The sequence below is a fragment of the Mobula hypostoma genome, chromosome 3, assembly GCF_963921235.1.
Source record: "Mobula hypostoma chromosome 3, sMobHyp1.1, whole genome shotgun sequence".
NCBI classification, from domain to species: domain Eukaryota; kingdom Metazoa; phylum Chordata; class Chondrichthyes; order Myliobatiformes; family Myliobatidae; genus Mobula; species Mobula hypostoma.
In genome coordinates this window covers 99,197,871-99,211,923 of record NC_086099.1, presented here as the reverse complement: position 1 = coordinate 99,211,923, position 14,053 = coordinate 99,197,871, and the positions used below count along the sequence as shown (strand labels likewise).

General features: G+C 38.0%; 1 protein-coding gene across 4 annotated transcripts in view; it reads right to left on the bottom strand.

The window, feature by feature from the left end:
- Window positions 1-14,053, bottom strand: part of wdfy3 (WD repeat and FYVE domain containing 3) — a 369,321-nt gene that overhangs the window by 145,176 nt on the left and 210,092 nt on the right. For all 4 annotated transcript variants that reach the window (XM_063043525.1, XM_063043526.1, XM_063043527.1 and 1 more), the window contains 3 exons: window positions 6,056-6,274; window positions 4,925-5,106; window positions 1,140-1,371 (listed from right to left, as the gene is read on the bottom strand). In XM_063043525.1, the coding sequence (XP_062899595.1) occupies window positions 1,140-1,371; window positions 4,925-5,106; window positions 6,056-6,274 (633 nt within the window). The remainder of the gene's footprint in view (window positions 1-1,139; window positions 1,372-4,924; window positions 5,107-6,055; window positions 6,275-14,053) is intronic.

The following is a 14,053-nucleotide window of genomic DNA, read 5'->3' as shown; positions in this document are numbered from 1 at the left end:
TATGGCAATGCAAAGACTGGGGAAACTAGCGTTAAGAATAGAATGGCTGTTGGGAGTTTCTTTGAAGTGCTCCTCCTAGCCTCTTGATAAGCTCTTTGTTCTTGGCTCCTAGCAAGCTGGACCCATTGGTGTTTGAACCGAAGATCATAATGACAAGCTAAAAAAATCCACTCATGTTGTGTTTATTACTGATCTGCTGGATTACCAATATTTATTCCATCCACCAGGAAGACAAAAAGAAAAAATGACTGACTATATACTTATTAGCCTGGCATCCATTATTTGCACAAAAAATTGACATAACAAGATCACAGTTAACAACCAATAATTAGGCAGAGTCAATATTGTTTCATGAATAGGAAATAATATGTAGCAAATTTGTTTGACTCTTTATAAAGATGCAACAAGCATAAGCATTAAAGACATAGATATTTTAGGTCATCTGATAAAATACTACAGAAATGTTAACATATGAGGCCTCAAGGAGTATATTAGTGCAAACATTGAACAGAAAACAGCAGGAATATAGGGGTCAATTTCAGAACCGCTGAGTGCTATTGGTGGGGTATCACAGGGATCAGAAATAAAATGAGAAAATGTTGAAAATGCTCAGCAAGCCAGGCAGCATCCATGGAAAGAATGAGTTACTGCTTTAGGCCAATAAACCTTTATCAGAATTGAGAAAAGAGATACAAAATGAACTAAGTTGACTGAAGAAGCTTTGTAGATCAAATAATAACTCCTGTCATGTTGTTAACCCTGCCAATTTTCCTAAATAAAGGCCACTGTGATGAAGAGTGCAGTCAGTCCACAGACCTGATCTTAGCCTTACATTTATTACTTGAGCTTGCTGAAAGAGAGGGAATGCATATAAAAGTGCTGAAGAACATTTAAGTCATAATCTGCAACTGAAAAATGTTACACCAATGACGAGTGTCAGAACATCGTGCCTAAATCAATGTGACAAAACAATAAAATGTGAGAAGGATTTTTCAACAGATACTCAAAAAGCTGGGGTAAATCAGTTATGTAATGATACCAACATATTTTACTCAAAGTAACAAGCTCTTTTCTATTTAACAAAAATTTAATCAGTTTAATTTTGAACTTTATAATTTGATATCTAGAATGTTACTTACATGGAATACCCACAGCTTGGAAGCTACCAACATAATTTGGTCCCAATTCATAAATGATACTGATGCTGGTAGCTGGTAAAACATCCTCCAGAAAGTGAGTGGGTCCAAGACGCCATATTAAGGATGAGATGTGGCGCTGAGCTGGAGGTGTTCCAATGTAGCCATACACCGTACTAACAACTGGCAGATTTGCAGATCCAGACCCACCAGGTGAACTGTGGATATAGTGAAGCTAGGAATACAAATACAAACAAAATATGATGGTCAATACCTGTAATTATCAGTTCTGCAAAGATCAAGTTTTTCATGTAACACTTGAATGAAAATTTGTTTATTTCTGTTTGGCAAAACAAAGATAGTTTGCAGTCCAAATGTAAAGGCAGAAATGCAGAATGGGTACTAAATCCTCACAATATTTCCATTGTAAACAACTAGTTTCCTCAGTGGTATCCGGGATTAAGTCATTAATGAAGCATAACTCCATGCTGCTCTCGTAATTAAAAAAAAGAGTGAGGGTGCGAGGGTGGGCAAGGGATTCAATAATGTTTCTAAAGGATAATTGCATCTCTTACACATGCAATTGATAGCAGATCTAGTTGACCACATTTACATCTGGTCCAAAAATGTTAACATGAGACCTGGTTATTTTTCCATTGATTTTTCTTTAGCCAAAAAAAGAGCCAGCAGAGTACAAGTTTATCCATCTTTGAAAACAATGGAAGATTGGTACTGTAGCAAAGATAAAATATTGCAATCAAATGTGATAGACTGATCTTTCTCATATTATGGAATTAAATGAACTTCAGATAGTTTATTGAACATAAATAACCAAAATAGAATAACATTTTTAAGACACTGGTCAAGATTCATTATCATTCTGGGATGGTCACAATGCTGCAATTAACCTTAATGGTAAAGAGAAAGTCAGCTACACTGCTACATAGAGTCAAGGAAAACTCGCATAGGTTGAAATATATTATTAATCTTATTTGAATTATGTTTCTCGAAGGATCCAAAAAGCTTCAATGTGACAAATTACATCAACTAACTACACAAATTATCCAGTAATATTCTCTTTTATCAAGTACCATGCGCCCATACATATTCTATATTTGTGGCAAATCTGAATAACTTTTTTTTTATTGCCTTTTATTTTAAAGAAGCTGTGCATATCTTTCAGAGTGTCTGATAAAATAATGTAATTGCTCTGCACAGTGAAATAAACTGAAATAAAACACAATCCTCTTTATTAAGTATAACTGTTGTGATTAAGGATTACTAAAAAAAGAGTAATAATTTATCAGTTTATTTGAAAAGCAATCCACATTTAATTTAAAAAAGAACTTATAGGGAAAGACAGAGGAACAGATTAACAGTACAAATAGAGGATGAGTGAAATGAAAGCAGTGTCTACAATTAAAGCAATAATATATTCCCTATTGAAGTGGGGCAAGTAGACCATCAATCTATTAAAACCTGAAATTTTCTTGTTAAAACTTAAAGTTGTCATTAATAAACCACTAAACTGCCGATTGTTTATAAATTTGATATGAAAATTAAATTTCATAACAAAAATCTCTTAATACAGCAAAATCCAAAATTGTAAGCATCCATCCAACAGTACCAAATCTTTACTAAGCAACTGCACAAAACTCAGCAGACATGAGGAAATCTACAGATGCTAGAAATTCAAGCAACACACACAAAAAGTGCTGGTGAATGCAGCAGGCCAGGCAGCACCTATAGGAAGAGGTACAGTCGGCGTGTCAGGCCGAGACCCTTCGTCAGGACTAACTGAAAGAAGAGATAGTAAGAGATTTGAAAGTGGGAGGGGGAGGGGGAGATCCGAAATGATAAGAGAAGACAGGAGGGGGAGGGATGGGGCTAAGAGCTGGAAAGTTGATTAGCAAATACAAGGCTGGAGAAGGGAGAGGATCAATGGATGGGAAGCCTAGGGAGAAAGAAAGGGGGAGGGGAGCCCAGAGGATGAAGAGCAGGCAAGGAGTTATAGTGAGAGGGACAGAGGGAGAAAAAAGAGAGAGAAAAAATAATAATAAACAAATAAATAAGGGACGGGGTACGAAGGGGAGGTGGGGCATTAATGGAAGTTAGAGAAGTCAATGTTCATGCCATCAGGTTGGAGGCTACCCAGATGGAATATAAGGTGTTGTTCCTCCAACCTGAGTGTGGCTTCGCCTTGACAGTAGAGGAGGCCGTGGATAGACATATCAGAATGGGAATGGGACGTACAATTAAAATGTTTGGCCGCTCCGTAGAGATCTTTAAGAGCACCAAATTTCTTGGTGTTCACCTGGCGGAGAATCTCACCTGGTCCCTCAACACCAGCTCCATAGCAAAGAAAGCCGAGCAGCATCTCCACTTTCTGCGAAGGCTGAGAAAAGTCCATCTCCCACCCCCCATCCTCACCACATTCTACAGAGGTTGCTCTGAGCGCATCCTGAGCAGCTGCATCACGGCCTGGTTCGGAAATTGCACCATCTCGGATCGCAAGACCCTGCAGCGGATAGTGAGGTTAGCTGAGAAGATCATCGGGGTCTCTCTTCCCGCCATTACAGACATTTACACCACACGCTGCATCCGTAAAGCAAACAGCATTATAAAGGACCCCACGCACCCCTCATACAAACTCTTCTCCCTCCTGCCATCTGGCAAAAGGCACCAAAGTATTTGGGCTCTCACAACCAGACTATGTAACAGTTTCTTCCCCCAAGACATCAGATTCCTCAATATCCAGAGCCTGGACTGACACCAACCTACTGCCCTCTACTGTGCCTATTGTCTTGTTTATTATTTATTGTAATGCCTGCACCGTTTTGTGCACTTTATGCAGTCCTGGGTAGGTCTGTAGTCTAGTGTAGTTTTGTGTTGTTTTTTACATAGTTCAGTGTAGTTTTTGAATTGTTCATGTAGCACCATGGTCCTGAAAAGCATTGTCTTGTTTTTACTGTGTACTATACCAGCAGTTATGGTTGAAATGACAATAAAAAGTGATTTGACTTGACTTCTTTCAATTAGTCCTGACAAAGGGTCTCGGCCCGAAACGTCGACTGCACCACTTCCTATAGATGCTGCAAAACTCAGCAGACCAGGTATTGGATTTCTAGCATCTGCAGATTTTCTCATATTTGAAAGCTTTACTTAATATTGATATTGCCCTTCTTAGTTTTCATTTGAAACAGTATGAGGAAATTAAAAATGCCCCCTTTTATGAATGCAAGAAGTCTGTAATCTGATTAATACAACCTTTCAATTGACAACAACATCACAAGTTCTGTGCCACAGCTGAACCAGTTTTGTTCATACACCTGAGTCGTTTGATAATTGTCTGGGACATAGTACCATCACCTTATTTATATTAGCTTCTAAAATCACAGGTTCTTTTGGGAATTAACATCCACTGGCTAACCAATTAGCTTACGTGATTCTTATTAGCTAACGGAAATTATATCATAACAAGAATGAAAGATTTCCCACAGGGTGAAGTGTGAAGTGAAAAACTATGAATAATCATTAAATATTACAGCCTAGCTGAGGGAAACCTCTAATAGCAATTCTTGAACAATACAAAAGCATAATTTGTACAATGATAATACACTGGCTAAATTACCTTTGGTACAAGAAATACTGAACTGATCATGTCATTTTAAATATAAGAAATGCTGAACAGAAGGGAGACAGAAAAAAAACCTGACTGACAATAACAAAAGCAGTTAGTTTTACAATTTCAGACTGAACTTCATGCAAACTCTGTCAGGACATCATACCTTTACTGTGTTAACATGCTGGCCATCCACATATAATGTAGCAGTGCTATTCTTCAACATGCCTTTACTCATCACGAGCACTAGGTGATGCCACTGTCCCTCATTAATTAGATCACCACAGCGAAATCGAGCACAGTAAGGAAGAATCTCATAAAAGGACGACTCCTCACTGAAGTCATCAACTAAAAAAAGAGGGAAAGCAATTTAGCACATTACACAGGATGACATCACTCTGCATTATTCCAGAACAAATTACCATAATACACCATCAGCATCAGTACTTCATATAGCTTTAAATCTGAGGGGCAAGTTTTTCCACACAGAGAGTGGTAGATATATGAAACAAATTACCAAAGCAGATGGAAGAAGCAGGCCGAACTGAGTTTTAAAAAAAAATTATTTAAACAGGTACATAGATAAGATAGGTTTTGAGGGATATGGGCCAAATGCAGGCAAATGAGGCTTAGATTAGATACACTTCATAGCAATAACAAGTTGGGCCTGAAGTCCTGTTTCTATGCTGTATAACTCAATTTCTCCAAACATACTTCAATTTTATATTTCTGTGAATATTATCTTGGCACTAATTTAAACTTATTACAGAAATTCATTTGCTTGAATTTATAGACTTTCCCCTCAAAGTAATAAATTTCCATAGACTAACGTAGTCATAAAGTACTTCAAAGTGCTAATCAAATGAAAACTAACATCAAGTGACAAGATTATTAGAATAATATACAAAACTAGTTAACTAACAAAGAGGCCTGAAGTACAAGGATAGTGACAATATCACTCCAGGACTAAATACCTACAGTTTTTTTTTCCCTTCTGTACCCGAGGATACACATACTTGCCCAATAAGCAGTGCAGCATGGGTTTAGTGTTATTTATTTCTGGGATGATGGTGTCTGCCCATTGAGAAGATAATGAACAGGTTGGCTTTAAAATAATCAGAATGGAAGAATATTGTTCTACATAATATTAACTTGAGTATCAAAGATAAATCTATTTATCTTGATAATGCCTCCCAAAATATAATTTGGATTATAAAAATGTTATTTTGCAAAACATTTCATTTTTAATCTGTTACTTTCCATACATGTTTAAACAACAAATTTAGCACTAACTCACCATAGTTTTGCAACAACTCCTCCTTGGTAGAAACAAACAGGGACTTGTCTTTCCCAGAAAGGATTATAGCAAGACAAACATAGTGCTGTTCAGATGAATTCGATCTCCGCACTAGGGTAAGAAGCTTAACAGGATGATTGTTCAGAGGGTTACTAAATCTCTCAATGCAAAGCCAGGTTGAATAAGTAAGTCCAGACGGAGGTGGAAAGAATCGTTCACCTGAAAGACAGTTTTACTTTTATTCAAACAAGTGAAGGACAGTACATATTTTTTTCCAGTTCTCATTGGTTTAGGTTCCTTAAGGTTGTCATAGCCAGGGGAGGTAGAGGGAATAAGCTCTCAAAGGTGTGCATCTGAAATGTCATCTGACAACCAAGTCCAACTCCTGGCCTTCATGTGTCGCTGTTTCTGCTGACAGGAGAAGGTGCAAAGGCGTGTTACTGGTGCCTTAAAACTAGTCCCTTCAGGCAGATGGAGCTCGCCAGCCGTGGCTAGCAGCTCATCTAGGAGAAGGAAAACTCTGGTCTCAAACCTCTGCAGCATTGTGGCTATACCCACTCATCAGGAAGGCTTCAGGAATAAACCCCAAGGAAGAAATCTGACCTGGAGTCCCTAAGGCCGCCATGCTTTGAGTTCAACATTGACTGGGAACTCCTGCGTTGCCACTAGGGCCAAACTGCATCAGACTCTGCCTTTCCTTTGGGTTCATCAGCTGCGTGGAGTAGGGGAGTCTGCTGCATGGGCAAAAGCTTGCTCTCCATATCGTACTGCCCTTCATAGCACATAGACAGCTAGCATACAATATCCATGGTCAACCCTGACCAATAAAGGATCTTTTTTACTTAATAAATGTAGAACAAATCCCATTTGCTGCTTCACACATGCACTGCAATTTACATTACTTGAGTTATAGTCACTCACAAATAAGAAAGATAATTGGACCCTCCTTATTTTGCTGCTTAAGAATTGCTAAAAACACTAACGTAATTTGGCAAAAACAATAGCTTAAAAATCTCATGACAGCAGTTCCTATTAGAAGCAGGGCAAAAAAAGTCTCTATCTGACACCTTTACTTAGAACAAATTGTACATTGTCCCATGTTTAGGTTAGGGTTAATTCGGGCTGTGGGGTTGCTGGGGCAGCACGACTCAAAGGGCTGGAAGTACTTAATCTGTGCTGTATCACTAAGTAAATCATCATCAGATGCCACGCCCAGTTTGAGCTTTGACTGCCATAGCCCACACACTCCTGTTTTACGTCAAGTGGATCAATTCATTGGTATTCATTTCCAGTTCTCTGGCTGCTGTCTCCATCATCAATTGTCTTTGTCTTCCTCTTGCTTTCTTCCCGTCAACCTTTACCATAATTACCGTGCATTCTAACTCCTCTTTCCTAATCACATTGCCAATGAAGTTATGTTGCCTTTTCATAATCTCATACATTATTTCTCTTTTTGTGCTTGCTCTGTTCATGACATCCTCATTAGGTACTCGGTTCGTCCATGATATTCTTTGCATCCTCCTCAAAAACCACATCTCTGCTGCTTCAATTCGTTTCCTCATGTTACTCGGTATTGTCCAACATTCTGATCCATATAACATAACGGGATAAATGTAACATTTCAGTACTCTGAGGCGGGTTGTCATGCCTAGTTTAATGTTGGTCTGTATACTCCTCATTCTCGAAAAGGTGCCTTTTGCCATCCCTATTCTTCTTTCGATGTCCATGTCGCACCTGCCATCTGATGTCACCCAGCTTCCTAGGTAGCAAAAGTTCTGTACTTGCTTTATGTCTTCCCTGCTTATTTTCAGCCTGCAGATAGGATTTTCCTTTTTTTTGGATATCACCATACATTCTGTCTTTTTGCAATTGACAGATAGACCCATTTTTGCACTTAATAGATAAGATAGATAAATAAATGAATAAAATTCTATTATAAATCTGGGAGAAGAGGTTATTTAAATAATGGAAACAGGAACCAACGATTCATCAAAAGTACTCAGCATTCAACAGGAGTACAAATGGTCTCCTTCAATTCAGAAAGGAGAATCTAGTACCAAAAATAAACTGAAACACAAATAAAAATAATTAATTTTCTGAAGATAATATAGCTCACTTTGCGAAGGTAAATCATCTTTGATGGATCAATTACAAATGCCTGTACACCATAGGTTTAACAGAAGGTCCAGAGTGGAGCCTGCTATCAGCAGGTTCAGATCTTCAATACATAAATGGAGCATTTCTGCTACAGTTTCAGTGGTACCCAGGAAACACTTTAAGAATACTGACTGATCAATAGATATTTTGAATCTCTATGGGCAATAATTTTGCTTTTAAAAAGATGAACCATGCTTGGTATTAAATTGCTGTAGTTCCACCCATGCTAAATACATTACTTACTTTATTTATTTTCTTTTAGAGATACAGCACAGAACAGCTCCTTCTGGACCAACGAACCGCCCCAGCCAGCAACCTGCCAATTTAACCCGAGCCTAAGCACAGGACCATCCATAATGACTAGTGGCCTACTAAGTGGTACATCTTTAGAATGTGGCAGGAAACCAAAGCAGCTGGAGGAAACCCATGTATTCATGGGGAAGAACATACAAACTCCTTACAGAGGTCGGATTTGAACTCCGACTCCCGCAGCATTAACCCCTATGCTACTGTGTTAGAGGTCAGAAGGAAATAACAGAAAACACAGGTCAACTTTCATCAAGTATGCTGCTTACAAAATATTAGCTGTTTAGAATTACAGAAATTGGTGAATAAGCCATCCATTTGTTAACTGATATGCACAATGAATGAAATTGATTTTTATTTAATTTTATTTATTTTAATGGAGGGAATAAAATCAGCTAAGGATTACAAAGTGGTAAGCAGTGCGAACAGTATTATCTTCAAGACTTTTTTTTGAAGAGGGTATAAGAGACATACAAAGTTCAAAGTAAATTTATTATCAAAGTACGTATATCACCATATAAAGTAGATTCCGGTTAATTGGGCCATCAGTTAATCGGGGCAGCTGCTTATTTGGGAAAATTCTAAGAACAAACTATTCTAAGAAAATAGCACAGATTCCTTATGTTTATTTGGGACACTATGCCACTTAATTAGGGCAGGAGACTTTTGTTGAACAGATTTTAACTGTGTCAGTTGTGTTAGGCACAACACTGAGCTTTGAGAGGACAGTTTTTAAATAGTGTCAGTAATGTGTGTTTGTGTCCAAAAAGCAGCGATTTTTGTCACTGATAGCTGGCAAGAAATAAACAGTAAGACAATTCAGAACTGTTTTCTCACTGTGGTTTCGAACATTCAGTCTTGGAGATATCAGAAATGGCAGGGAGTGAAAATGAAATGATTTCAGTACTTCAAATTAGAAGCTATGAAGAATTTGAAGGTATCAACGATGATCTTGAATGTTACAATGAAAATGAAGATGCGGCAACATTGTATGAAAGTAGCCCATTACCTGCATGAGATGCCATGCTAATATTACAGTCAAAAGAACGCAACTCGTATGAATTCCTGTCAGTAAGTATTAAAAACTACACAGTTCTGTAGTAGTATTGGTAGTGCTCTAATTTGTTCTGTATTTCATTTAAATAACATTATTTGTTACTCAGGTTGTCTTTTTTATATCTTCTAAATATTTCAATGAAATTTTGGCTAATTGGGGCACTGGCTTAATTGGGTCAAAATGTACCAGTCCTGATGTGTCCCAATTAAGCGGAATTCATTGTACTACTCAGATTCATTTTCTTCCAGGCATTTACAGAGAACAAAACACAATAGATCATTGAAAAACTACAAAGACTGACAAGCAATTAACATACTAAAGACAAAAAACAAATCCAAAAAATATAAACAAAGAAATAAATAAATAATGTCGAGAATGTGAGTTGCAGAGTCCTTGAAAACATGTCCATAGGTTGAGGAATCAGTTCACCCAAGCTTTACATGTGTATTTCCTCAAAAAATAATGGTATATGGTCATCAAAATTGTACGAAGTTGATGGTTAGCACCCTAGTAACACCTACCTAATCTCCACACCCTCAATCCAAGGATATTAGTGGAGTCCAAGTGCAATTCAGCACATACCTCTGAGTAAAGCTGGAGAGTAGCGGAGAATTGAACACTTAAGTTAATTAAAGATGAATGGTATTTTTTTTTAAACAGGGAACTAAGGGCACTGGAGACCTAGCACAATAGGACAACTAATGCCTGATGAGACTAGGCATCAATTGAATGGCAGTGCAGAGTTTACTCTTGCTCCTATTTTCTTAAGTTCTTGCAAGAGACAGCTTAATTAAAACAAAAAAGATGTTTAAGTGTCTTCAAAGGTTAGATGCAGACGGAATGTTTACTCTTGTTAGAGAATCTGGAACTTAAGGTCAATGTTTAAAAACTTACAATTCACCCATTTAAGGCAGAGAAGGCTCAACTCTGTCTCTCAAAGGCTTATGAGACTTTGGCACTCTCTTCCTTAAGAGTGGTCCAAGCAGATTTTCAATATTTTTAAGGCAGAAGTACACTGAGGCGGCAATTTTTTTCAGCCAGAGGGTGATATTACAGATGGCTTTGGAAGCCATGTCATAGGATATATTTAAAGTGGAGGTTGATAGGTTCTGGTTAGTAAGGATGTCAAAAGTTGCAGTGAGAAGGCAGGAGAATAGGGTTGATGAGGAAAATACATCAGTCATGATTGAAAGGCAGATCAGACTCGATACACTCCATGGCCTAACTTTTTCTTATTGCTCATAGGCTTACAGACAGATTTTGGCAAGGAAGGGGCTGAAAGATTGCCATGCTATGCAGTAAAGCAGGCTTGAGGTTTCACTGAGTCATTATCTCAGCAGAATAGCAGAAAGACTGAGTGGCTTACCTTTGCTCTTAATGCATATGTTAACTTGTATGCATTTAAGTGGATGTAAAATGGAGACAAGCGTCTGCAAATAATCACAGAATATCTGGCTCTCCCCTCCCAAGCTAACAGAGTTAAAGATTTCAATAAGATCAAAAAAGGCTTGGACAATGGTTGGTACTGCTCCCTGCATATTTTGCCTCAGTTGTTGCACGTGGAGTACAACATCTAGCCTCCAGCTGGGTGGCTAAAATCCACACTGTGATTTGGTGAGCAGTTGTTCAGCCACTGCAAGGCAGAGCTTTCCTCCTGGCAGAAAATCAGGAAAGCCCTTTGCTGTTGCCACAGTTGTATACAGTCATAATTATGTCATCTCTGAGATCTCCAGAAATATCCGTCTCTTTCCAGAAGTAGGAGGTGAGATTAGTTTTTTTTTTGTTTATATTGATGTTCCTTGTTGTCAGATTTTATCATTTCAGCTGGGATACCATCTCATCACAAGATCATCATCTTTGGCTGCCGAAAGGTAATATGAACTTATCAAGTGTGGCAGCAAAACTGGATTCAATACATTGCTATGTAGCCAGTCGATGTAGAGGCATCCACACTGGCAAGTGGTCCAGGTTCGAATCCAGCCGGCTGCAAGCACGCTTTCTATCCATGCTGGGTTGAGCGTTGAGCTAGCAACTCAGCCTTGTAAAAAACAGACAAATGCTAAAGAAATGGCAAGGTTGGTGCCTGGCACAGAGTGGAACAACAAGTTACTATGTGATGGAGACAATATCAAAAAGCTGCATTTGAAGAAGTCTTCAAAATGGTCATTTCCAATGTTGCAGACTGCTTCTGACATTGTAGGGTTCAATACATTACAATTCTAGCAGAACACTCCAGGAGTGAGTCAGGTGATGATCATGAACCAGAGACCACAGAGTGACAGAGAGTATGAGAAGACAAAGCTGAGAGCAGGAACCAGGAGCTGGGTGCAAGAGCGTAGCTAAGAATGTGGACAGGCAAGTGGTCACTGGAGTGTGCACATGTGGCGATAGGGCCAAGGTATGGTTAAGAGTAGACAGGTCTGAGAGTGAAAGGCTACTGAGCATGCACTGAAACCCATGAGCGTCAGTGATTGATTTTATCACTGTGAACATAAAAATCACTTCTTGTTTTCTTTAATTGGTTTACAATCGAGGACGAGAGTAGTAAACTGTGTTCCATTTGAAGTTCAGTTCTTTGTTTGTATAGCTCCTCAGAAGGAGCCATAACATATTTCTTATCAATTTCTTTAATCTTGTCCACAATTGCCATCTCCTCCTGCTTCTGTTTCTTCCTCAAAGCAACGGAATACGAAATAATCTGACCCCGAATATAGGCTTTAAAAGTGTCCCAAAGAGTGTTAACCGAAATATCTTCTGTATGGTTAATTGTAAAAAAAAGCTCAATCTGTTCATTCATAAAATTAACAAAGTCCGAGTCCTGAAGCAACAGCGAATTAAAACGCCATTGTCTATTGTTTGGTATATTGACCATAATTTTAATAGAAAGCTTAAGTGGAGCATGATCCGAAATGGTTATAGAATCATAATCACATTTAATCACTGAAGGAATGAGACGAGAATCAATAAAAAAATAATCAATTCTTGAATAGGAATGATGAACATGTGAAAAAAAGGAAAAATCTTTTTCCTGAGGATGCAGAAAACGCCAAATGTCCGTCGACCCAGAATCAGAAAGGAAAAAATTAATCAAATTTGCAGATTTATTAGGTAAAGTCCGTAAAGGAGCCGAACGGTCCAAAGCTGGAGATAAACAGGTATTAAGATCTCCGCCCCAAATCAATGAAAACTCGTTCAAATTCGGAAACTGATCAAACAATGATTTATAAAATTCCGGACAATCCATATTAGGAGCATAAACATTAACCAAAACTACTTTTTTATTAAATAGTAAACCACTAACCAATAAAAATCTACCATTCGGATCAGAGATAATATCCTGTTGTATAAAAGTAACTGAGGAATCTATAAAAATAGAGACGCCTCGAATCTTAGCATTGGAGTTCGAATGAAATTGTTGTCCCTTCCAGAATTTGAAAAAACGTAGTCTGTCCCCCCTCCGTACATGGGTCTCTTGTAAAAATAAAATTTGTGCTTTAAGTCTCCGGAACACTTTAAAAACTTTTTTTCTTTTAATAGGATGATTAAGACCATTAGTATTCCAGGAGACAAAATTAATAATAGACTCCATAAATCCTAAAGTCAACCCACAACAAGGAGGATTGACAATAGGCGCGACCCACAAACCCGGAGAGGAAACAGAACATACAAAAGATACCGGGGAAAAGGACGCAACCAGTACTTCAATAATGTATATAGCCCAAAGAAAAACAAACCAAAACGTGAAGCCCCTCCCACCACCCCCCACCCCAAGACCCCAAGGCAAAATCTAAAGCAGACCCGCCAGAAAGAAGCAAGCGCTAAAACTACCCCCATGACTTCCGGTATACGCTCCCTAAAAAAAAGGTATAAATATGAAAAGGATCAGCTAATTGTAAAACAGTAAAAAAATAAGTAAAAAAAAGTTAGCTCAATTAGAATACACACAGAACAGAACAAAAGCCGGAAAATATATATTAAAAAAAACCACAATAAACCTCAAACTCATGAATAGACACAGCAACAAAAAAAAATAGGATTATTAACATAAAGTGATTATAAAAAGCAAAACAGAATAAAATTTAAAAAAAAACTACAAAATTTAAGGCCGCACAGGAAATACGTAAGATGACAAAAGGGAAGTAACCACCCAGAATCCCCTGGGAAAAGAAAGAAATGACGCAGTTAAAAAGAAAGTTTAGCAGCCATATTAAGAAATCAAAAGTAAACTTTTCTGCCCAAATAGGGCACAGAAAAGTTAAAACCAACCAATTCACAGCCTCCGATCAACGGAGAAAATTAAAAAAAAAGGCAATTAAGATGTTGAAGATGAAAGTTGATCCAGATAACTCTGGGCATCCGATGGAGAATCAAAAAAACGAAGGGCTCCATCTAACATGCGAATCCTTAGACGTGCAGGGTACAACAGCGCTGGTCTTAAATCCATCTTATAGAATTCCGACATCACGGATCTGTAACGG